The sequence below is a fragment of the Paroedura picta genome, chromosome 11, assembly GCF_049243985.1.
Source record: "Paroedura picta isolate Pp20150507F chromosome 11, Ppicta_v3.0, whole genome shotgun sequence".
Classification (NCBI taxonomy): domain Eukaryota; kingdom Metazoa; phylum Chordata; class Lepidosauria; order Squamata; family Gekkonidae; genus Paroedura; species Paroedura picta.
Genome location: NC_135379.1, coordinates 42,732,074 through 42,757,071, shown reverse-complemented (window position 1 = coordinate 42,757,071; position 24,998 = coordinate 42,732,074). Strand labels below are relative to the sequence as shown.

Genomic DNA, 24,998 nt, shown 5'->3' with positions numbered 1-24,998 from the left:
AAACCTTGCCAAGCAGCTGACCCTGGGGATCAGCAGCTTGGGGGGGGGGCTTTAAATGCTACCCCTGCAGACCCCTCTGAAGCTGTGGGAGCCCTCTTTCCACAGACTTCTAAGGGTCTCTGGTGGGGGGAAAGACCCCACCAAGCAGCTGATCCTCAGTATCAGCTGCTTGGCACGGTCTTTAAATGCTTCCCCCACAGATCTCAGGCGGTCATGATCTGACACAACCGTCACTGCTCAAAGTAGCTGGGGGAGCATACAGGTCCCGGGGGAAGGGCATGGCCACGAGACGCATCGTCCTCCAATGTGCTGTTGTCACACAGAAAAGATGTCAGCAGATCAGAGGGCACTGACCTTCCCAGAAGCCACTGTTTAAGAGGTGAGTGATCACCAATATGGCTTGCCTTTTATATAGTGGAGGACTGAAGTGTCAGATGCTTAGAGGCACTGTGTGAAGTTGGCCAGCTGGAGTCCACTGATATCTTCAGGTCTTAACCAGGAGCCATTTACTAAGTGTCCCATTATTTACCACTTACACAGTAGAGACTATAAAGCAGGGGTAGTCAACCTGCGGTCCTCCAGATGTTCATGGACTACAATCCCCATGAGCCCCTGCCAGCGTTTGCTGGCAGGGGCTCATGGGAATTGTAGTCCATGGACATCTGGAGGACCACAGGTTGACTACCCCTGCTATAAAGAACAATCAAAAAAGGACCAAGCTGTAGGCAAGATTTGCAGTGGTAATCTTCTCACTTGTGGTGTTGTGCAGACTGAACAACAGCGTTCGGAGTCTCAGCAGACTGATCCTATCAACCTCTGACAGATCAGTTGATTAAATCTTATTAGTGTTGGTTGCCTCACGCACGGTATCTTCACTTTCAGGAGATTTAATTTTTCTTTAATGTTGCCTTCGGTGTCCCTCCACTTCCTCCTCCTCACAACCACTTCTGTTTCAAATCCACGAGTGAGGAGGGGCCGTGGCTTCTTGGTGGTCCACCTGGTCAACATTTGGAAGGTCCTGGGCTCAATCCATGGCAAGTCCAGTTGAAATAATCAGGCAGTAGGTAATGTGGAAGACCTCTGCTTAGGCTGCCACTGCCAGTCTTGAGTAGCCGCTTCGGAGGGGAGGGGTGATGCCGGCGCACCTCCTCAGGCTTCTGCAATCACCAAAGCGGCCGAGGCACGCCGAAGTGCCCAACCCTAGTAGTGACTTTGATGGACCTGAGTCAATACAAGGCAGTTTGATGGATTGCCCACTCAACAGGATCAAGTGTACAAAGATCATGCTCCAGTAGATTTGTTAGTTTTTACGGTGTGACTTTTTTGTGGTTTGTCATGTCAATATAGCCACTCTTCGATTGCAAATGCTTGCTACACCTGGTTCCTAAGATTTGCTTTTGTTTCAAAACAGCTTTTTGAATGAGGTCAAAGGAAAGTGGTATTTCATACATCAGATGGTAGTGTGTGGCCAGATGTATTACTGGGGCTCAAGCTTAGCCAAAAGGATGCATCCGTTGCTGACGTTGGTTTATCAGCAAGCTAGACTGTGCAGTAGGTATCCTGCTATACTATTAATAGGGTCAGGTACTTTTGCTGCAAAGCTGATATCACCAAAATCGTTCTCCTCTCCTCTCACAACAGCCTGGCAAGGTAGGTGCGGCTGAGACAGTGTGACTAGCTTATGAGCTTCAGTGGCACAAGTGCAGATTCGAAGCTGAGTCATCTAAATGCTCACCTGACACTCTTGATCACTACACCACACTGGCTCTCAAGTAGACTTCGGCAGCATCAAGTAGATCAGTGATCCCCAACCCCCGGTTTGGAGATCGGGACATGCTGTCTGAAGCTCTGCCCATGAGGCTGGGAGTTCAATCCCAGCAGCCGGCTCAAGGTTGACTCAGCCTTCCATCCTTCTGAGGTCGGTAAAATGAGTACCTAGTTTGCTGGGGGATCACCCCAAGGGTCAGACATGACTCGGTGCCTGCACAGGGGATACCTCTACCTTTACCTTTTCTAAGAGGGAAAGGAAATTGTAGGAGAGGCAATGCAGGGCAATATGTGGGGTCCTGTACAAGCCCTTTCTGCATTGCACAGTTGGATCTGGCTCTATAAATGGGGAGGAAAATCTGAAATTCAGGGGTACATTTAAATGAAAATTTGCTAGTGGGTGGGAAGGAGAGGAAGAAGAAAGAAGGGATTTTCAGGAAAGGGAAAAATAGCAGAGGAAGGGAAAATGAGATGCCCTCCATAAGTCCTTGTGGATCACCTGCTTATTAGTAAACAAATTACTACTCTGATAGAGTAAAATAAATATAATAAATGTATAATAAATAAAATGAGCACTGCAGAAGCTTTTCCTGAAGCGCGGACAGACTCACAGGAAAAAATAGCTGGGTGTATTGTTCAGATTTAGTCTTACCAAAATACACCACAACAGTAGATGGTGTAGATAAGGCTGTTTCCTGAGGTTGAGGCATATTTATCACCTTGTGGAGATAGCAAGAAGGGAAGCTACGAGTAGTATATCTAAAATATGAGCTCCCGAGGGGGAGCCATGGGTAACAAAATGAAGCAGAAGCCCAATGGCTCCTTAAAGGCTGACAAAATTTATTCTAGCATAAGGGCATAAGAGGAGTCCTGCTGGATCAGATTGTTGATCCATCAAGTTCAACATCCTCTCACACAGTTTCTCTGGAGGTCCAATAACAGGGCATAAAGGCCAAGGCCTTCCCCTGAGGTTGCATTCTACCACTTATATTCAGAGGTTTACTGCCTCTGAATACGGAGGGTTCTTGACTACCAGTCACCTATAGACTTATCCTCCAAGAATGTGTCTAAGTACCATATTTGCCGGCGTATAAGACGACTGGGCGTATAAGACGACCCCCCAACATTTCCACTCAAAATATAGAGTTTGTTACATTACATTACAGTACTATGGGCCACTGTGGGCAGCCATGTCTATCCCAACTGAAGTGCACCTGGCGTATAGGACGACCCTCCCACTTGGAGGCATGTTTTTCAGGGAGAAAAGGTAGTCTTATACGCCAGCAAATACTGTAAGTTGTATTATGTAATGTTCAATGTAAACCGCCCAGAGCTGCAAAGAAATGAGCGGTATAGAAATCTAAATAAATAAAATAATCTCCTTTTCAAACCATCTATGACTGTGGCCATCACCACATTCTCTAGCAGTGAATTCCACTTTTTAATCACGCACTGGGCAAATAAGTATTTCCTTTTGCCTGTCCTGAATTTACTGCCCATCAGCTCCATTGGACACTCTCGAGATAGAAAAATTTCTCTCTGTCAGCTCTCTCCATGCTGTCCGTCAAGCTTTTGTGAGTCAGATGCTTTGAACATACATTTTTAGCAGTTATTTCCATTTAGGGTTACAAATGGGTGGGTGTGGGGATATGTTACAAAAAGGGTGATTTGAAATATTAAATTACCTAAGAGGAACCATACAGAGTGGGTGGGGAGAGGGACTGCTCCCAATTGTAGAGGAAGGCCTGAATAAGAGAGATGTAAGATCGAATAAAGCAAGATACAGTGTGAAGGACTGTACCATGTAGTTCCATTCCTGAGTAGCTCCAAATAGAAGACATTATAGTAATCCAATCTTTTCCCCATCCCTGTCTTCTAGATCAGTGGTCCCCAACCACCGGGCCATGGTCCAGTGCAGGGCCGCAGCTCCTTCTCCCTGCCCCCCCCCGCAGCGAGAAGCTCACCAGGCCGCGAGCAAATTGGCCGCCGAAGCAAGCTTCTTTCTGCGGGGTTGGGGGGGGGGGAGAGATGGAAGTGCGGCCGTCGGAACGCTGGCGGCGCAAACGCGCATGTGTGGACCTGTTGTGCATTTGTGTGCCCGGCAGGGCCGCAAATGTGCTTGCGGCAGTTTTGCGCATGCTCTCATGCGTAGGCCTGTTGCACATGCGCATTTGCAGCCCACAGGAGTGCAACCGCACATGTGCAAAACTGCCGTGCATATGCATTTGCGGCCCCGCTGGGTGCAGACGTGCATGCACGGCAGGTCCGCGCATGCGCGTTTGCACAGGGGCTGCCGCACATGTGCAGGGCCCTGGGTCACCCTCACCCCCACCCTTTGGTAGCGGTCCACAACTGAAAAAGGTTGCGGACCGCTGTTCTAGATTGCATCAGCCCCATTCTGGTTTCAACTAACAGAATCTTTGATTCGATAAATTGGTTGTAGTGGCAGAGAGCACACAATGAAAATGTGGAGTGCGTAGCTCTTTTCCCTGCTCCCAACAGGGCTTTTCCCTAAATTGCAGATTTTATTGTCAGCCCTATTGTTAATCCTATTGATTCATTAGCAATAACAAGAGCAGGACTCCCCACTACTTTCATTGAAGTTTTGTGGGGAAACGTCTTTTTAAATGGGAACTGAAAGTTTGCAGATCCACTGTTTGCCTGATGTGATTGTGGGATCTCACTGGTCTGTTTCTGATGCTACTGCCAACAGAAGCCCTTGCAAACAGCCTAAGTCAGGGGCCTCCAGTGTGGGTCCTGTGGCTACCATGGAGCCAAGATTTCGTCTGGTCCCCACTGAGTCTCTTCAGAATGTAGGCAGGACCATGTGGAGTTTGGGCTGATTGGCCACTGGAGATTTGATTGGCTTCTCAAAATGCTGCTTTGGCAAGAGCCAAAGGTGCCCCCAGTCTCAGAAAGGTTGGAGACCCCTGGCCTAGGGGGGCGACTGAGTGACAGCAGTACCAAGAAGCAGCATAATTCACCTCCTAAAGAGGTTCCGGCAGCAGCTGGCAATTTGGTGCTTGCTTCCTCTTCTCAGCTCCCCGCAGCAGGAAGAGTTACACCCCACATACACATGTGAGAGAAAGCACATGCACTGCTTCCAGCGACAGAACATCTCTGCGCTCTGGGGAGCAGAGCTGAGGAAGTGAGAGAGCCGGTTGCTGTTCCTTGCAGCCCGCTAGCTCTTGTCCGGCACAGCCCCTTGCCCTCAAGTTATGAGGAGTGGGTAGGTGGGGCCTACTCCTTGGCATCCTTACCATTCACTCTGCGACACAGGAGCGACACAGGACACTGTGAGCAGCTGGAGTTCTGGTTGCCTGCAGCTTTGGGCACTGGGGGTCTCATGGCTGCCCAGGGGAAGGGGAGTCATCTGAAGCCCTCATAGTGGCCTGATTCCCACCCCCTGTGCCAGTGAGACTTGAGACTTCCTGTTTTCTCCTTTTGGCTTGACCCATGTGCTTGTGCACATGCTAAAGCCCCTGCTGATATCCATCAGGTAGCTGATTAAGGAATGATTGTCAGACTCGATAAAAGGAGGCGGAATGGACAAGGAGAGCCAGCTTGGTGGAGTGGTTAAGAGCAGCAGCCTGTAATCCGGAGAACTGGGTTTGACTAGCCACGCCTCCATGTGCAGCCAGTTGGGAAACCTTGGGGCAGTCACAGTTCTCTCAGGGCTCTCTCGGCCTCACCTACCTCACAGGGTATCTGTTGTGGGGAGAGGAAAGGAAGGCAGTTGTAAGTCGCATTGCGACTCCTTCGGGTAGTGAAAAGTGGGGTATTAAACATTTCTCTTTTTGCGAAGGTATATAACTTTGATCAGAATGTGGCATCCATTAACTGAACCGTGTCTTGCAATTCTTTAAAGAGGAGCTGAACGTTCAGTTAATAAAATTCCATCGTTTGATACTGACTAAAACTCAGGATGCCCTGGAGGTGATATCTAACCGTTTGTTTCTTTGCAGGGACAAATCTGGATCAACGGCTTCAATTTAGGGCGCTACTGGCCAGCGTGTGGCCCTCAAGTGACGCTGTTTGTTCCCAGCAACATCCTCGTTTCATCCTCTCAGAACAACATCACTGTCCTGGAACTTGAGGGTTCGCCTTGTGGCACCGAGAAATGTCTGATTGAGTTTGTAGATAAGCCCAACATCAACGCCAGCCTTCAGTGTGGCAGCAATTCTGAGGAGCTGTTTGCCAGAGATTTTGTTTAGTGGAGATTCTGATTTTGGCATAGGCCTGGACTATGTTTGACTGTTCCATTGACCTTCCTTGCTCATTCCACAGAGTTGCTTCTTTTTCCTCGCTCTTGCATGTGGGAAATCGAATCAGTGTTTTTCAAAAAAGAAAAAAGGGGGACACTTTAACTGTGGGAACTTTCTCAAACCAGAACTGCAAGAGGCAGTACAAATAGCACTGTCTTTCAAAAGAGAGAGAATTGTGCCTTCTATAGTCAGCAACAAATACTTCATTTCCCCCAAAAAAGTTGAATAATTGGTGCAAAGAAATATTGGTTTATTAGATTGTGGGCACACATAATCGCCCTCTCCTGAGAATTTGGATTGTGCTCTCTTGCCTCTGTAGATTTTGCCTGGAATGTTCAGATGCCTCTGACATCGACAGAGTGATGAGAGTCCATAACAACATTATTTGAAATATATTGATAATAATAGCAGTCAGTGGAAGAGGCTAGGCAATTTTGGGTATAAAAATGAAGCAATCATTTAACTAGTGTTAAAATGAATTTTAAGTGGAAATGTGGCCCGCTTGTTCATTGTCAATATAAACTGTCTTCTCCCCCTACACACACACACACACACACACACACTACACATTGTTTTGTTTTAGTTGATAAGCTTCCAGCATTTACTCAGACTTTGTAGTCAACCCTTTAGCTTTGGATGCTAAAACTTGGTTCCAATTCTAAAACGACAAATCTGAAAGATTCCTGGGTTCAGGAATTTGGGGGTTCAGAATATGCAGATGTGATATTTTAAAACGTGCTGGGGTTTGCTGTGTTATTTGAACTGTACAATACATCTATTTGGAGCTACAGATCCACATTCACCAAGGGAGCCTTTGGTCATGTTGTGCTGGCTGCAACTTGTCTCCCTATCCATCCACTATGCACTGATTGTAGAGTCCCTTGTTTTTAGAATGTGCCAGTGACCGGTATCTAATATGTATTACAATTGAGAACAATTTCTGGTTCACAGTACAGGGCAGTGCTCTTATCTGTCTTTCTGCTGACTAAATAGGTACCAAGTTACTGCTGAAATTACACTGTACACAACAAATTCAGTGGAAAGTTCAGTTCCCAAGTCATGTGTTTACACCTTATTTAAGCAAAGGAAAGACTTGTCATAGTCTGCCCAATGTTTTGACATAGCTGTAATGCAAGAGATGTGGCCTTCGGCAATGTGTCTCCCAACACTCAGGGACGCAGCAGGAGGTGCGAATTACCCACAATGCCTCGATGCATGTCCTCTGTTCTCTGCGGAGTGCTGTATAAAGTGTGAGGTGGCTCTGAGCACAAGCTTGAATGCAGCCTTCAGGACAGGCCTCACACTGAAGGTACTACATCACACTGAATCTTGCCATGCTTTTGCATCTGAACATAAGGAAGGGAATATATCACTGAGGTGATGTGAAATCTCAGCCCGAACATGCAAGCTAACAGAAGAATTCCTGTGTTCTTACTAGAGGTTAATATTAAACACAACGAGAAGTTCTTGTCTTCAGAGTCTTTAATGTCATCAAAACAAGACTAGACTCCTAGGTCTAGTTTCATTGTAAGGTTTCTTCAGCTTTCAGTTTTTTTCTTGTGTCCTATTATTACTGCAAAGCTGAAGAAATCTCACAATGAAACTAGGGGCAGCTCCGTACCCAACAAACGTAGTGAAACACTTACCTTTTGCAGAGATCTTATTTTAGGTGCTTTGCACGATGTCGCCAACATTTAGCATCCCAGCAGCAAATCGGCAGCTACATCCTCCATTTAAAAATGCTAGCTGGGAAATCGCATAAAGTAGATTCCCCCAGCCATGTAGCGCGAGCAGAAGGAGAGCACCCAGCGAGCAACACGCCAAAGAACTGTGTGGAGCCAACATAGCACTATCTCCACCTCCAGTGCCTGCCCCCGCCTCCCTCTCCCTTCTCCCAGGGACAGGGTTTCTTTTCTTTTTTACAAAAACAAAGTGCCTGAAACAATGAGTACGCATTTAGAGAGCCAGACTTCTAATCTGGCGAGCAGGGTTTGATTCCCCGCTCCCCCACATGCAGCCAGCGTGGTGACCTTGGGCTCACCACAGCACTGATAAAGCTGTTCTGACAGGCAGTAATATCAGGGCTCTCTCAGCCTCACCCACCCCACAGGGTGTCTGTTGTGGGGAGAGGAAAGGGAAGGCAATTGTAAGCCACTTTGAGACTCCTTTGGGAAGAGAAAAGCAGCATAAAAGAACCAACTCTCCTCCTAATCATGCAGGCAAAAAAAATCCCCTCCAGTTAACACATGAAGCTTGCCTCTCTAACCCCCCCTCCCCAATTTGCGAACAAGATCAATTTGTAAAGGCTACAAGGTTCATTAATACAAAATACATTAAAAAGAAGCACTATGCATCTTTGATTATATGCATAGGCGCCTAAAGGGAGAAAGATGATTGGCTGACTTGCGTGACTGACAGGTGGAGGAGAAGCACCTGTATAGCATAGCTCTCTTCCGCCATTACAAGCAGACATGCAGAGTGCCAAGAAGCGAGAAAAGGCAGCAGAGGGAAGCGAGAGAGCCATGAGGTGAGGAACAGCAGGAGGGGCGTTATTTTTTAGCGTTTTCAATGTGCAGAATTGCCCTAGACATTACCTAGGAGTCCAGTCTTGTTTTGACAAGGTTGACTCAGCCTTCCATCCTTCCGAGGTCGGTAAAATGAGCTCCCAGCTTGCTGGGGGGTAAAACGGTAAAGACTGGGGAAGGCACTGGCAAACCACCCCGTATTGAGTCTGCCAAGAAAATGCTAGAGGGCGTCACCCCAAGGGTCAGACATGACCCAGTGCTTGTTTTGATGCTATTAAAGACTCTGAATACAAGAACTTCTCTATGTATTTAATGTTAACTTCTAGTAGGAACATAGGGAATAATTCTGCAATATTTATTGAGCCACATGTTTTTTCCCTGTTGTATACATCCTCCAGCATGTATTTCCACTTTGTTATCTTGACCACCATGCAAGTTAGCACATTGAGTTAATAATGAGTACAGATATAGTTATGAAGCCATCCACGTGGGGATTCATTATGGTAATATTTATGAATGTTTTCACTAGTTTAGCTGGGTCCTGATGGATTGAATCTATTATGATGTATAAGATCATAGACTTGAATAACGTAACTGTGAAGAGTTTAATCCAGCCCTAAGCTGAATGTAACACAGCTGGGCCTACATACAGGTAAACTACGAAGGTCTAAAGAAAATAAGGTTTAGGAAAAGATGCTTCTAAGGAACTTGCCCTGATTGAGAAGATAAATAGTGAACAGTCTTGCTACAGAAGTGTAATAATTAGCATAGGATGATTTTGAATATAATTCTGTATATTGTGCCAATTGACATGAAATTACATGCAAATCAGTATTTCAGGACAAGAGTGGCTATCTCAGATATAATTGCCATAATGGAAATTGCCTTTCTTTTACAAATTAAATTAATTTTAACAGTTAGCAACTTTGGAAACGCTGTATTAGAGAAGCCTTAAAATGGAAACAACATCTCAGTTGTGGAATTAAAAAATATTTTCATGGAATATCTAGTCGCTGAATGCCTCTAACTACAGTTGTAGTTAGGTGAGGGATGTTTTTCACGGCAGTAATTGATGCTGCACAAAAAAGCAAAGCAAGCAAGGGAAATGCAGGCTGAAATCCTATTGACAATTGGGAACACTCTATTAAACTCAGCAGCATTTCCTTCCAAGTGAATGTACCTAGGATCAGCCTGCATAAAGACATGGGTTGGTCCAGTGGTCCCCAAACCCCGGTCTGGAGACCAGTACCGATCCGTGGATCAGTCAGTACTGGGCTGCGGCTCCTCCTCATCCTCCTCCCTGGCTGTTGCCCTGCCACTCTATTGCCGGCTCACCTTTGGTGCTCTCCAGCAGCCGCAATGGCTGGGGCTCCCTCTCGGCATGGCACTACGCAGATGCTGCTGGCAGTGCCTCCTAGCAGGCAGCGGGAAGACAGGGCCGCCAGGGCTCAGGCGGAAGCGACATTCCTTGGCAAAAAACTATTCCCCCCCCCCCCGGGCCTCAGTAAAATTGTTAAGCGTTGACTGGTCCCCGGTGATAAAAAGGTTGGGGACCACTGGGTTAGTCCATGGGTGACTGCTTTTGCTTTCTTGTTCTCCCTCATGGAAAGATTTTCTTTAAAAATATACATGGAAATAGTGTGCTAAAAAGCCATCAGGAAATTGAATGCATTATTCCATCAACTGCTATTCCACTAATCATAAGCAAAAATGAAATAGGAGGGGTAGGACCCAGTGTAGGACCAGACATAAAGCAAGGAATAGGGCACTGGGAGACCAATATGGTGTATCAAATGTTACAGTATAATAAACAGACTTCTAAGGAGTCTTCAAACTCCAGTTGATTCTTGAGTGTGCAGAATATTAAACAGATCCCAACACGTTTCGCTGTGTGGCTTTTTCAATCAATTTTCAGTATTTTCAACAGGAAACTTCAATTTAGAGAAACTCCTGGCCTTAAGCTATGAGTAGCAGTTGTTATAAGAGTCTTACATTGTTTCTCTAAACTGAAGTTTCCTGTTGAAAACGTTGAAAATTGATGTCCCTTGAAAAAGCCACACAGCGAAACATGTTGGGATTTGTTTAATATTCTGAACATTAAAGAACCAACTGAAGTTTGAGGACTCCTTAGAAGTCTGTTTATTATACTGTAATTTGATACGCCATACTGGTATCCCAGTGCCCTATTACTTGCTTTAATTCCACTAATTGTAGCAATATCGGCATTTTGGGGGCATCTGCTGTGACTGTCAAGGAAGCCAGCTACGGAACTTCTTCCTTCTCCTTCACTTGCAGTATGTTCAGTGGGGGAGAAACGGGATGTCCCTTTCTTGGTTGACAGTTTCATTTGCTGAGCAGTTGGGTAAATTTCTGCCTCCATATTTCCTTGTCATTCCATGTCAAAGGAATGAAGACAAGAGCAGGAAATGTGTGAGAGGGGTAGGGTTGCCACCGGCCTGGAGCAAAAGGCCTATTTTCGATGTGCCTGTGTTGTGCCATCAGCCTGTTCTGAGAAGTCCAAAATAAAATAAAGACCAATCCGATATAGACAGAACTCCCTGATCAAATACTGGTAACTTTATTAGTCATTAACATACAAGTTAACAGCTGATTCTTCTCACTTGTTCTTCTCTTTCTTGTATGGTCTAGTCAAGCTCCTTAGGTGTAATAGTAAAAATCGATTTTCTAAATATGGTTGCGAGCCTTAGAACACTTTTCTGGGAGTAAGCTCCATTGAATAAGAAGGGTCTTACATTTGAGCAGTCCTTCTTAAGTGCCCCCTCAGTTTATTTGTTTGTTTGTTTGTTTGATTTATTGCCCGCTGTTCCCTGAAGGCTCATGGCAGTTTACAATCATCTGTTAAAATCCCAATAAAACCCATAAAACAGATAAAACAATCCCTACATAAAAGCAATACACAACAAAATATAGAGCATCAGACCTGGCAGTAAAAGTCATCCAATTTTGGTAACAATACCCTAATACCCTCTTAAAGTGGAGTGGGGTGGAGGAAGGGGGCACAGATGGAATTCGCTACCACCACTTCTATGTGTGTGTGTGTGTGGGGGGGGGCTGATCGACCTGGCTGCCCAGCCTCATCCATAAGTCTTAAGGAGAATGTTCTCTTGTTTTCACATTGTGAACCTTGAGGGGAGCACGGCCTAGTTCAGCATGTTAACTCCTCAATGTAGCTTTCAAATTCAACAACTGCCATCTGGCACATTGTCAGTATGGAAGGGCAAGCCACAGAGAAAGTGTGCGGGCATTTTGATTAACATTTTATGAAATGTTCCCTTAAGTGAGCTATCACACTCTACAGGAAATCCACGTTGTAGTCTAAAAGTCGTGGTGATAACATATTTCTTCGACATCACTGAATTGTTCCCAAGATTTGCAGCTAAAGCAATAGCGTGGTTTCAGTTCCAGCTAAGTCACCAGAGCAAGCAATGCTCACAAAACAATACTCACAAAGCAATATTCATGGAGTAGAGTTACACAGTACTCATCTGTGTGGATGTTTACCATTTTTAAGAGGGGAAAAAGGCAAAAGAGCTGGTGGTGCAAACCGAGAAGGATATTTTATTGTACAAGTAAGAACTTGAGAATTTTCCTGTACAGTTTTTTAAAAAGAGAAGTTTTTCAGGGAGTGAACAGTTCTGCTTTCGGCCTATGAAAAGACATACTATAAAACAGTAGAATTTGGATTTTCCCCCGTCACTAAGCAGCTGGCCCTGGTGCCAGATCTGATCCATTTCAAGAATAATTTGTTCCACAGTTGTGTAGGACCCAGCTTGGGCATAGGCATTTGATAGTTTGGATCCAACTAGTTGGCATTTGGGAGACATTTTTATTATTGAGAACTTTGAGGCACACCCACCAGGTCAGTATATTTTTCATGAGATGGCAGCAAGGAAATTTAGTAGTGGATGTCTCCTTGGGAGTGATCCTCAGTCAGGGCCCACACATTTTCTGGGAGGAGGGCATAGGTTTTGTCAGTCATGAAGTTGTGAGACAGTGTTAGCAGGATGGCGACTGGAACCATCTTCAGATATAGACCAAAACTGGCTCTCTTGGTTTTTGAAAAACCACAACCCAGTTCCCATGAAGAATATCACTGTGAACTGACTTGCCATGTTTTCAATGTGCTTTGATGGAAGGACTAATCATAATTGTTGCAGTCCAGTTCTGAATGCCTGTGGACTTTAGTGACCATTACAAATTAGTGCACATTTTTATTTACTTCTTGCTTCGTATCTATTCTACTGATATTTAATTATCTCAGAACAGTTTATAATAATACTAAAATAAGGGAACCTACTGTACAATATGGACAAAATAAAGCATTCAGATTGCATGCCAACATTCCTAAAAGATTGAAACTTCCCAAATAGAACTTGGAAGCAATCTCATGATCCCACCTAAAAATGCACCATTGTAGCTCCCCAGCTCCTCATTTCCTGATATACTTAAACCACCTTCTCTGTTCTGATCTTACAGGATTTGAAAGGTTGTCACTTAGAGGAAGGCGGGTCTTATCTGTTGGCAGCAGAGGATAAGACCTGCAGTAATGGATTTAAACCACGTGGAGAATGATATTGGCTAAGATATCACGAGAACATTTTTCACAGAGTAGTTCAGCAGTAGAATTGACTGCCTGAGATGGTGAGCCCCCCCTTGCAGCAGCTAGACAGATATCCTGGAAGCTTTAGGCTGACCCTGCATTGAGCAGGGGGTTGGACTGGATGGCCTGTATGGCCCCTTCCAACTCTATGATTCTAAATGCTAAAGTAATCGGTCAAGAAGCCTGCATGAAAAGTGGCTGTAAATGGCTTCCACAGTCATCAGAAATCCTGCATGACCTGCAGATGCCCAAATACTGAAGGGTGGCACTAGTAATAATACAGTACCAACGTTCATCATGTAAGTGCTTGTCAAGAAACACAACAACAGAGTACCAAGATCACCTGTGATAAGAAACCACTGACAATGATCAAAGACGTTGGGTAGGAGGGGTCCTGTTTACAGGCCTTCAGTGCAGAAGATGGGGCAATGATAGTGCCGGATGCTCATTTCCTTACGAACAGTTCTTTAGCTTTTTCTAAAACACACACACACACAATGCTTGGAGCTATGAGGTCTCTGTGCATTGCCAAAGAAGGTGCACCTCTGAGTCCTGTGGAATGGGCTAGATCCATCTTTTGATGTGATCCATGATCCATCCGTCACCTGAAACGGAGCCTGTAGGTGGGTCATTTATGTATCCAAGAAGTATTAAGATCACCATTGGTATCCAACTACCATAATAACAGCAGTTTTAAAAGAGAGGACAAATCTATGGGAAGAAGTTTGAGCTCCTGCATGTAATTGTGTGCCAAAACTTTTATATGTAATGATACTTTAGCAATACTTTAATGGATCAGAATCTGAGTCCAATGGCAACTTTAAGACCAACAAAGATTTATTCAAGGTGTGAGCTTTTGTGTGCATGCTTTGTCTGAGGAAGTGTGCATGCACTCGAAAGCTCATGCCTTGAATAAATCTTTTTTGGTCTTAAAGGTGCCATTGGGCTCAAATTTGGTTGTGCTACTTCAGACCAACATGGCCATCCACTTGAGTCTACCTTAGTGAATCAGAATCAAACAGAACTGGAAGAGACCACAAAGAGCCATCCAGAACAGCTGCCCACCTTCTCAAAAAACATACACTCCAATCTCCTCCTAAGAACTTCCAATGAAGGGGACTCCACCACCCTTCGAGGCAGCACAGGCCCTCTGCAAACAACCTTCCCTGTCAGAAAATGCTTCCTAACATTTAAGTGGAACCTCCTTTCCCATAATTTGAACCCATCGCTCCTAGTCCTTGTTTCTAAGGAACACCACCCGAATCTTCTAGATGGGAGAGGTGTGACTCAACTGATAGTTTTCAACTAAAACATGGGGAAATAAAATAATGACAGATTATTAAGTTAAACAAGTAGAACAGCCTTTCTCAACTTTTTCAACCATTAAGAAATTGCTGAAACATTCTTCAGGCTTCGAGAACCCGCAGAAGTGGTGCGATTGTGCAGAATATGGCTGGGAAGCAGAGCTCTGTACACACCCACCTGGGACCCCTCCCCTCCCCACCCTCTCCAGGCCCATCATTGGCCATTTCATGAAACCCTGGTTGAGAAACACTGCACTAGGGGGAACAAAGGTTTAGAGTACATTTTGAGATTTTGTTCAATAGCACAAGGTCAGAAAACATGGAGTGATCTTAATTATTCTGTTTCAGGTGCTCCTGCTTCTGAAAGATGGAAGATCCCGATATATTAAAGCAGGGGTAGTCAACCTGTGGTCCTCCAGATGTCCATGGACTACAATTCCCATGAGCCCCTGCCAGCATTTGCTGGCAGGGGCTCATGGGAATTGTAGTCCATGAACATCTGGAGGACCACAGGTTGACTACCCCTGTATTAAAGGACTTCATGAGGACCGTTTATGTGGTATCTTAAGATTTTGCAAGTACTTTGTTTGACCACAGCACTAACAACGCAGGTCAGGTTGGCAGGCCAGGTTGGCAGGCCAGGAAGAATACAATTTTGCTCCGTTGCTGTCATGACCAACAGATACAGTGAAATGATCCTCATGATTTGAGTTGGTTCCTGCTTTTCCTTTCTCCTTGTCTTGTCTGAAACTTTGGTGGAAGGCTGTGTTCAAGGGGCTGCTGCTGGCTTTTAGGTAAACGAGACGAATGTCCTTTTTGTTGTGTGACTGGTGATGCCATGTGTCAATCAGGTTTTGAAAGAGGCCAATGGAGAACCTTCAGAGTGCCTCTTCGTCGCTGGTGGACTGGGTGCGGGATGAGGCCGTCAACTCAGAGAGGAAAGTGTCAGGGAGCCCCCAAGGTTTGCAAAGCGTTCTATAAAAGGCGTTCTTCTTAAAGAGTAGCTGGATGTATTTCTTGAACTTTTGCCCCAAAAAGAAATAGATCACCGGATTGAGACAGCAGTGAAAAAATGACAACATTTGGGATGCTTGAAAGGCATAGTCTAGGATTGTGCTGATTTGGCATCCTTCAATAATGTGTATGTCGTGCAGACACTGGAGGAAAAGGACAATGTTATAAGGGGTCCAGAAGAGCAAAAATACAATCATCACAACAAAGATCATCTTCACTGCCTTCTTCTTGTTTTCATTCCTGCAGTGCCACAAAGCCTTGAGGATCCTGGTGTAGCAATAGAACATGACTGCAAAGGGAACCAGAAGGCCCAAAATGTTAAATTCCAAAGGAGTAAAAAGTTTCCATGTCATGTCATCCCTGGGGTAGTTTGGCCGGCATACAATATGGTTATTTTCAGAAACAGATTCGCTGAATACCAGCCCTGGGATCGAAGCTGCCATGGCCACTTGCCACACGATGAGGCTAGTAAGAAAGCCGTAGCTAACCGTTCTGGCTTTCAAGGCAAACACCACGTGAACGACCGCGAGATACCGATCGATACTCATCAGCGTGATGAAAAAGATCCCGCTGTAAAAACCAGTCAGATAGACCCACGAGAAGAATTTGCATAGCCCGTTTCCAAACACCCACTCGTCTGCCACAAAATAAGACCAGAAAGGAAGAGCAAAAACAAAGAACAAGTCTGAGATCGCAAGGTTGAGAAGGTAGATATCTGTCATGCTTCTCAGCCTCTTGTATTTCAGCAGTACTACGATGACCAGGATGTTCCCCGCCAAGCCAAACAGGAAAACTAATGAATAACACGTGGGAAGGAACCAGGATCCAAAATTCTTCACTTCATCTTTTTTACATAGCTCCGGCACATCGTTGTAATTATAGTCATAGGAGGAAAAATACGGAGGTGCAGCAGTAGGTGACGTCTCGTTCAAAGTGACCATTTCCCTACTAAAACACAAAAAATAAATGTATCAAAATGACAATATCGCTCCATCCATACAATTTTCAAACACGATAAAGAGAGAATGCAGAGCTGAGCAACGTGCAGTCTCTACAGAGAGCTGACTCCAGGGATTCTGGCATTCAAGGCTAAGATGGGACTTCTGGCATTTTAATATAGTACAATGTTATAGTACAAAGCTCGCTTAAGCATCTTTCCCTCAAATGTCACCCGAGGTAGATTTTTGAAGACCCCTCCTCAGGAGAGATACTGTTTACATGGATGTAGTGTCCCTGACCCGTTGTACCATATACTTCTAGTGTGTCCTAAGTCTGAAGTATTTTGTCGCCCGTTAGCTAATTATCTGAAGAAATTGAAAATCAGCTGTGTTAACGAGAAACACTGGATTAAGATGATACTAAACGTGAGGGACAGAGCAACTATTATAAAAGTAGCAAAGTTTTTACTGGCAATTTTAAATGAAAATCTTTTATGATAGATTTTACATCTGAAAGTGTTTGAAATTTTCATTTTATGCTTTGCAATTTTATGCCAGCAAAGGTACTCTGAATCTGAATCTATAGTACGATAGTGATAAAAACGCACAGTCAATAGAGAAGGGTCCTTTTTGTGTAGCATTCATTCTAACTCTCAACATGCTAGTAGAATGTCTTGAGTGGTTCTTTTGAAGCTCACTATTTTAGGGGCAGGACAAGCTTTTCCATACAGCCCCCTTCCGGGGTGGTCGTTATGCAAATCTATCTTGCCCGGAGCCTTACTGAGAACCAGAGCTGTGGGGACTGTTTCAAAATACTCCATGTAGAAGGCAATTTGTCATTTGGTGCTGAAAACCACCACAAGTTTAGGACTGGGAGTTTGATTCTATGATTCCATTTATGTATTTGTTTTATTTGTAACCCACCTTTATCCCCAGTGGCAAGTCATTCCCCTCCATTTTATCTTCACAACAACCCTGTCAGGTAGAGAAGGTCAAGAGTGTGGGGCTAGCTCACACTAGCTCTCAAATGTAACTACAAAAGGCAACTTGGGGGATGATTCACGGGGCGGGGGGGAGGGGGAGACTCACCTGATCATTGTTTTTTTGCCATTTGTGTGGCAGTTGTGGGTTTCACAAGAACCCTACAAGGAGGAGGTGGTAGTATTACAGGTGCAAAAAGCTGGCATTCCCATATACTGAGAGGCATTGTGGTTCAATAAAAGACACCCCAAAAACTCATTGCACCAGGTAACTTGCTGATCAAATCGTTGGGACAGGTAGCAAACGCTCCATAAAAGGAGCAAGAATATCTTCCCAGCAGCATTTAATAGGAGAATGCCCTTATAAGTAAGTGCTTGTCTGTTCTGCTAGCTGAGCCAGGAATATGGGGTCCCTCGACATCCAAGAAAAAGGCAGCCTGGTTTTCTCCAGAATTCGTAACAGGGATTTGGTAGGCATAAATGAGAAGGGGGAAATTTTTCAGGGCATGTGCAGGAGCAATCTTTGCCACAGGACGACTGAGGTAGCAGCCTTGGTCTCTGCATTATGGGACATGCTTAAGGGCCTCTTGCCATATCTGGATTTGTGGCAGGCAGTGGTGGCTTCGAGGCAGTAGCTAGGGGCAGTCTGCTTTAGGGGCTCACACTCTAATTGCTCTAGAGCTACCTGCTGCTCACCACTGCCCTGAAGTCACCTGGCTCTACATCCAGGGATCAGGGGAGGTGAAAACAGTCCAGGCAAGGACCTCAGCCTCCCTGTGACCCCAACCCCAGGAGAAGGGGGGAGAGAAGGGAGAACAGACTCTCATGGGGCTGGGCCACTGGTTTGGGTCAAGGGCTCCTGATGCCCAGCCAGTGACGGCAGCGGCTGTTTCACCTGCCCCCTCACAGTGGCCACTGTTTACCATCACTTGCAGAAGAGACTTTCACATGCACGAGTTACGGGGAAAACCTGCAAATTGGTGACCTCCGCCTTGTGACTGCCTTGGCTCTCTGCAGAAGTTGAAGAATGCATCAATCACACTGGAAACCAAATCCCATCATGGCAGTGGAGGCACATGGCAAAACGCATGCACTGGGCAACCCTTGGCATGGACTACCATGCTCAGTGCTCCTGAGTACTTTTCATATTGTCTCAAGGGGACCCATGATGGTCCACGCAGCACAACAGCTAGATTGTGGTCCAGTAGCACCTTGGAGTCCAACAAGATTTGGGGTCATCAGCTTTCAAGAGCCCATGCTGCCTTCGTCAGATGCCTACCCAGTTATCCTGCAACCACTGCTGTTTCCATCTCAAGCTTCAAGAGGCCCGGAAGCCGACAAGGCATTACCAGCCAGGCCCTGTTGATCCCAAAGGAAAACTAGTCCCACCACCAGGAGTAATGTCAAAAACAATAAGGGGGCACCTTAAACTGGCACACGCAACTGGCATAACCCAGTTTGAATGTTGCACTTTTCTTTAAATGTTCTTCCCTCCCTCCTCCTCCCATCTTTAATCTGTACAAAATGAATCTGGAGCAAAAATACACATTCAGTCTCATTAGATCAATGGATCAAATGCATAGACTTTTACCTTGAGCGTGGCTTATTGGCTTTACTGAGCGGCCGCGAGGAAACAGCTCGGTTGTGGGTGCTGGATCTCCGAGGAAGTGGTGTGCTCTCACGGAGCAAAGCAGAAAGGTAAGCCAGTGACGAAATACAGCAGTAAATATGCTTTCTGAATCTGATGGGCATAGCTCATTTCTCGGAGAGTTGTTTTGACAGTTATCAGATTGTCTTTCTGAAATGAGAAGAGGTTGTCAGCATATCTGACTTTGCATGGGGAGTGTAGGTGGTTGAACAGAAAATCCTCAAAAAGACTTGCTTTTGACTTTTGGACTTTTAGTCCCTTTTCAAGCAAAGGGAGGGGGGGCTGGCACATTTGAAGAGGGCCACATAGTGAAAAGTGGAAGAAGGGGAGCCCAAATATTTTTTTTGGGGGGGGGAGCTGGTAACTGAACCAATGAAATACTCTTGTACTGCAAGGCGAACAAACCGGTCAGTCCTAGAGGAGATCAGCCCTGACTGCTCCTTAGAAGGCCAAATCCTGAAGATGAAATTCAAATACTTTGGCCACCTCATGAGAAGGAAGGACTCCCTGGAGAAGAGCTTAATGCTGGGAGCAATCGAGGGCAAAAGAAGAAGGGGACGACAGAGAATTAGGTGACTGGATGGAGTCACTGAAGCAGTGGGTGTGACCTTAAATGGACTCCGCAGAATGGTAGAGGACAGGAAGGCCTGGAGGATCATTGTCCATGGCGTTGCGATGGGTCGGACACGACTTCGCACCTAACAACAACAACAACAAATCACGTATGATGCCATAAATTGTTAGGAAGTTTGACCTTTGTCCTTTTGACCTTAGCCTTTTTTAGCCTAAGATCAAGTGCAATCTTCCGAATAAATTTCTAACATTGGGAAAAAACCCAAAGATGTTTTATTGCCTTTTCCTCCACATATTTGGCTGAGTAGATTCAGCAACATGGTCTCCTTGATCAAATCCAGGAACAGAACTGATATCACAAGAGGTGGCTTCCGATATTGGCTAATTTGGAGCCCGATAGCCTGTAAAGTGCAGAACAGTACAAAGCTCAAGGATCACATTATGGCTGACAGAGGTTTAACCTTTAATTTCATACAGTCTTTTAAAACATTTTTCCAGGCTATCAGAATGTTCAAGTTTTCTTGGTGTTCAGTGGTAGATGACTTTCTGTCTGTCTTCAAGTGGGTGGCCATGTTGGTCTGAAGTAGCACAATGAAATTTGAGTCCAATAGCACCTTAAAGACCAGCAAAGATTTACTCAAGGCATGAGCTTTCGTGTGCATGCACACTGTAACCGTTTTTCATCTAAAATCAGAGTCCAGTAGCACCTTTAAGACCAACAAAGATTTATTCAAGGTGTGAACTTGCAAGCACTTGAAAGCTCACACCTTGAATAAATCTGTGTTGGTCTTAAAGGTGCTACTCCTGACCAACACAGCTACCCATTTGTTTTTCATCTAGTTGCCACATCCCTCCCTTCAGGGCATGCACACGGAAACTCACGCCTTGAATAAATCTTTGTTGGTCTTAAAGGCATCATTGGACTCAAAGGTTGTGGTTTCTGTCTATCTGTCCATGTTGTGTTGGATCCTTGTTTGAGAGGGGGCCCTGGAACCTGAGAAAACCTTCTAAAAGGGCTTGCTGCCCAAAAAGTTAAGCACAGCTGGTTTAGAGGCTTCATCATGAAAGTGTCTCCATTTGCCATATTTGTGGCACTTACTGCAACATTAAATGCATTTAAATGCTTCCTGTTTTTGTCCCCATTTCGTATCAACCAGTGGGATAGAGTGGTGAAAGTGATGAGCTAAAGACCTGTGGAACCCAGGTTTGAATCCCCACTTTGACATTTATATTTGTTTTTTTTGGACTTTTATGCCGCCCTCCCAGCAAGCCGACTCAGCTCTCTCAGCCTAACCCTCTTCACAGGATTGCTGTGAGGATAAAATGAAGGATAGGAGAACAGCAAAAGCCATTTTGGGTCCCCACTGGGAAGAAGTGAGTCAAACAAGTCATTTTGGGACTGAATTAATTCTCCACAATAAAACTTTGTATGGGCGGACATGACTTCGCACATAACAACAACAACAACAACAAATCTTATCCAGGGTGCCCAGACTGGAGAGTTACTTGGGCCAAAACCATTCATTGGTTTGCTAGCTGCCATCTTGGTTCCCCATTGTGGTATAATGGTTAAGGTGACCAGATTTTAACATTGTTAAAGCAGGACACAATTGACCAAGGGGGTTCTTGATTAAAAATTTGGTCTATATGGAGCAACAAAAAGTTTCATAGAACGCATAGAACACACACAAAAAAAGCAGTCATGGACCCACTATCAGAATACTTCGAAGAAGCTTCGGTCCTAGACCCACTCCAGTCTGGTTTCCGGCCTGGCCATGGAGTAGAGACAGTGCTGGTCGCCCTGATGGACGACATCCGTTGCCAGCTAGACCGGGGCGGATCGGCGCTGCTTATATTATTAGATCTCTCAGCAGCATTCAACACAATAGACCATGAGCTTCTAGCTCACCGCCTCGCCGATCCCTTCAGTGGCTGATCTCCTTTTTCCGGAATCGTAGCATTAGGAGAGAGCTCATTAAGCCGTCACCAACTGGCTTGTGGAGTCCCCCAGGGGGCAATTCTCTCTCCAACCTTATTTGACATCTTTATGCGCCCTCTTGCCCAGCTGGTGAGTTGGTGGGTTCTCCTTCTTTGGAAGACCTGGGGTAGAAAAATTGACATGGTTGGGAAGCACCATGGTATGTATAAGTATTTTTTTACATTTTTTTACTTGGAAATATTATGTAAATTAATAGGGATTCTCATACGGTTAAGTTTCCTATGTATGGTTTAGGTTGCTATATATATTGTCCAGTGTGCGCATTCTGTTGGTTATTTTGGAAGCGTTAGACCTGGGGAAGAAAAATTGACATGGTTGGGGAAGGCCATGGGATGTATAAATATTTTTTCACATCTTTTTACTTGTAAAAATTAGGTAAATTAATAGGGATTTTCATACGGTTAAATTCCCTATGTACAGTTCGGGTTGCTTTATATATTTTTCAGTGTAAGGATTCTGTTGGTTTTTTGGAAGTGTAAGACCAGGGGAAGAAAAATTGACATGGTTGGGAAAGGCCACGGGATGTATAAATATTTTTTCACATTCATTTACTTTTAAAAATTAGGTGAGTTAATAGGGATTTTTGTACTGTTAAGTTCTCTAGGTACAGTTTGCGTTGCTTTATATATTGTTCAGGGTGGGGATTCTGTTGGTTTTTTGGAAACGTTAGACCTGGGGAAGAAAAATTGACATTTTTGGGAAAGGCCATGGGTTGTATAAATAGTTTTTCAGATTTTATTACTTGTAAAAATTAGGTAAATTAATAGGGATTTTCATACATTTAACTTCCCTAGGTACGGTGTGGGCTGCTTTATATATTGTTCAAAGTGGGCATTCTGTTGATATTTTGGAAGCGTTATGTCTGGGATACAAGAATTTTCATGTTTCCGAAAGGCCATGGGATGTATAAATATTTTTTCTTATTTTTTTACTTAGAAAAATTAGGTAAATTTATAGGGATTTTTGTAATGTTAAGTTCCCTATGTACGGTTCAGGTTGCTTTATATATTTTCCAGGATGGGCCTTATTTTGGTTTTTTGGAAGCTTTAGTCCTCGGGTAGAAGAATGGTCATGTTTGGGAAAGGCCATGGGATGTATAAATATTTTTTCACATATTTTTACTTGGGAAAATTATGTAAATTAATCAGGATTGTCATACAGTTAAGTTACCTTTGTATGGTTCGGGTTGTTCTGTATATTGTTCAGGGTGGGCATTCCGTTGTTTTTTTGGAAGCATTATGTCTGGGATAGAAGAATTGTCATGTTTGAGATAGGCCATGGGATGTATAAATATTTCTTCCCATTTCAACTTGGAAAAATTAGGTAAATTTATAAGGATTTTCGTACTGTTAAGTTCCCTGGGTACGGTGCGGGTTGCTTTATATATTGTTCAGGGTGGGCATTCTGTTGGTTTTTTGGAAGTGTTAGACCTAGGGTAGAAATATTGACATGGTTGGGAAAGGCCATGGGATGTATAAATATTTTTTCACATTTTTTTGCTTCTAAATATTAAAAAAGTTAATAGGGATTTTCACACTGTTAAGTTCCCTATGTACGGGGTGGGTTGCTTTATATATTGTTCAGGATGGGGATTATGTGGCTTTTTTGGAAGCGTTAGACTTCGGGAATAAAAATTCACATGTTTGTGAAAAGCCAAAAAATAAGGTAAAATAATAGGGATTTCTGTAAGGTTAAGTTCTTTATATACAGTTCAGGTTGCTTTATATTTATGTCAATTTTTCTCCAACAGTTCTAACACTTCCGAAAAACCAACAGAATGCCCACCCTGAACAATATATAAAGCAACCAGAACCGTACATAGGGAACTCAAATGTAGAAAAATCCCTACTAATTTTCCTAATGCTTAGAAGTAAACAAATGTGAAAAAAATATTTATGCATCCCTTGGCCTTTCCCAACCATGTCAATTTTTCTCCCACAGATCTAAAACTTCCAAAAAAAAACAACAGAATGCCCACCCTGAACAATATATAAAGCAACCAGAACTGTACATAGGGAACTCAAATGTAAGAAAAATGTAAGAAGGCCTGGACGATCATTGTCCATGGAGTCACGATGGGCTGGACACGACTTCTCACCTAACATCAACAATGGTGGAGTGACGTTCAAAGATGTCTCTCACAGATCCTAGTCTAGCATTCAAACCACTTCTCCATGCTGGCTCTCAGATGTCCTCTGTTGGGGATGAATCTCTTTCCATCCAAGTGTCCTGCTCCCCCTAGCTTTGATGACGCCGTCAGAGGGTGGGCCAGAAGCAACAAGACTCTACTCCGCTATGGCCAGATCCAACTCAGCTAAGAATTGCCTTTGTGAAGAATGTTTAGCATTGAACTGCATTAAAATTCATCAGAACTCTTCTTCAGGCCTGAGGCAAAGCAAAAGACAAGAATGAAGGTATTGGTGGGTGTGATGGAGAACCTCTATTTAGTTCTGCACTTTGAACCAAAGCCTGAGTTAGATGAATCCTAGCACTACTTCTGAAGTTGGTGGAGCATAAAAGAGGGACCTTCCCCACAACGTGCTACTGAGAGACACTTCGACTAAAATGTTCACTGCATTTTCATGGGCAACTGCCTAGAAATCCCACCCAAGAGGACAAAAGGGAAGTCAATTCATCAAGGGCAATGTGTGTTTTGTGGGGTGGGAAAGATGAAGGAATGATACCTTCCCTACAACTCTTGTGTATCCGGGGGTAGGGTTGGGGTAGCATTGATAATGCTGATGGTCTGAATGGAACTCACAAAAGAGAATAGTTTTCATTCCGCAGGGAGACGGCTGCCATGGGGAAAACACCTTTTGTCATATTTAAACAGCTTGCAATGAATCACCTCGTACTTTCCCCTGTTATAATGCTCATCTTTTCCAAGAAGAACACTCTGACCTTTAGGCAGGCTGCTGGTTAATACTTTAGGGTCTGGGTTATCTGATGAAGGGAGTTTTTACTCCTTAAGGAGCAACGGGAGTCGTATCTAGCTGGCTTGGGTTGATACCTTAGCCGCAGGGGCTGCAGGGATTTCCAAAACTGAGCCTGCAGCTACCTTTGGAAAATGGAGACACTGTAGTGGGGACTGCCATAAAATGGCTGCTGTGGGACTTCCCTTTTCCATCTGTATTTTTAAACTTTCAATTAAATGAGGGAAAGGATTAAGCATAGAATCATAGAATCCTAGAGTTGGAAGGGACCTCATGGGTCATCTAGTCCAACCCCCTGCACTATGCAGGACACTCACAACCCTATCGCTCATCTACTGTAACCTGCCACCCCTTTGCCTTCACAGAATCAGCCTCTCTGTCAGATGGCTATCCAGCCTCTGTTTAAAAATTTCCAAAGGTGGAGAACCCAC

General features: G+C 44.4%; 2 protein-coding genes across 2 annotated transcripts in view; one reads left to right on the top strand and one right to left on the bottom strand.

Moving 5' to 3' along the window:
* The window catches only part of GLB1 (galactosidase beta 1), a 43,499-nt gene extending 33,939 nt beyond the window's left edge, over positions 1-9,560 (top strand). Inside the window, exon 16 of the mRNA XM_077304591.1 lies at positions 5,733-9,560. Coding sequence (XP_077160706.1) covers positions 5,733-5,981 — 249 coding nt within the window. The 3' untranslated portion in view covers positions 5,982-9,560. The remainder of the gene's footprint in view (positions 1-5,732) is intronic.
* A 5,462-nt stretch (positions 9,561-15,022) lies between these two features.
* On the bottom strand, positions 15,023-19,093 carry CCR4 (C-C motif chemokine receptor 4). Its single transcript, XM_077303205.1, has 2 exons — positions 19,006-19,093; positions 15,023-16,444 (listed from the first exon to the last, which is right to left on the bottom strand). The coding sequence occupies exon 2, from the start codon at positions 16,435-16,437 to the stop codon at positions 15,361-15,363; it is 1,077 nt and encodes a 358-aa protein (XP_077159320.1). The 5' UTR covers positions 16,438-16,444; positions 19,006-19,093; the 3' UTR covers positions 15,023-15,360.
* Positions 19,094-24,998: the final 5,905 nt, after the last annotated feature.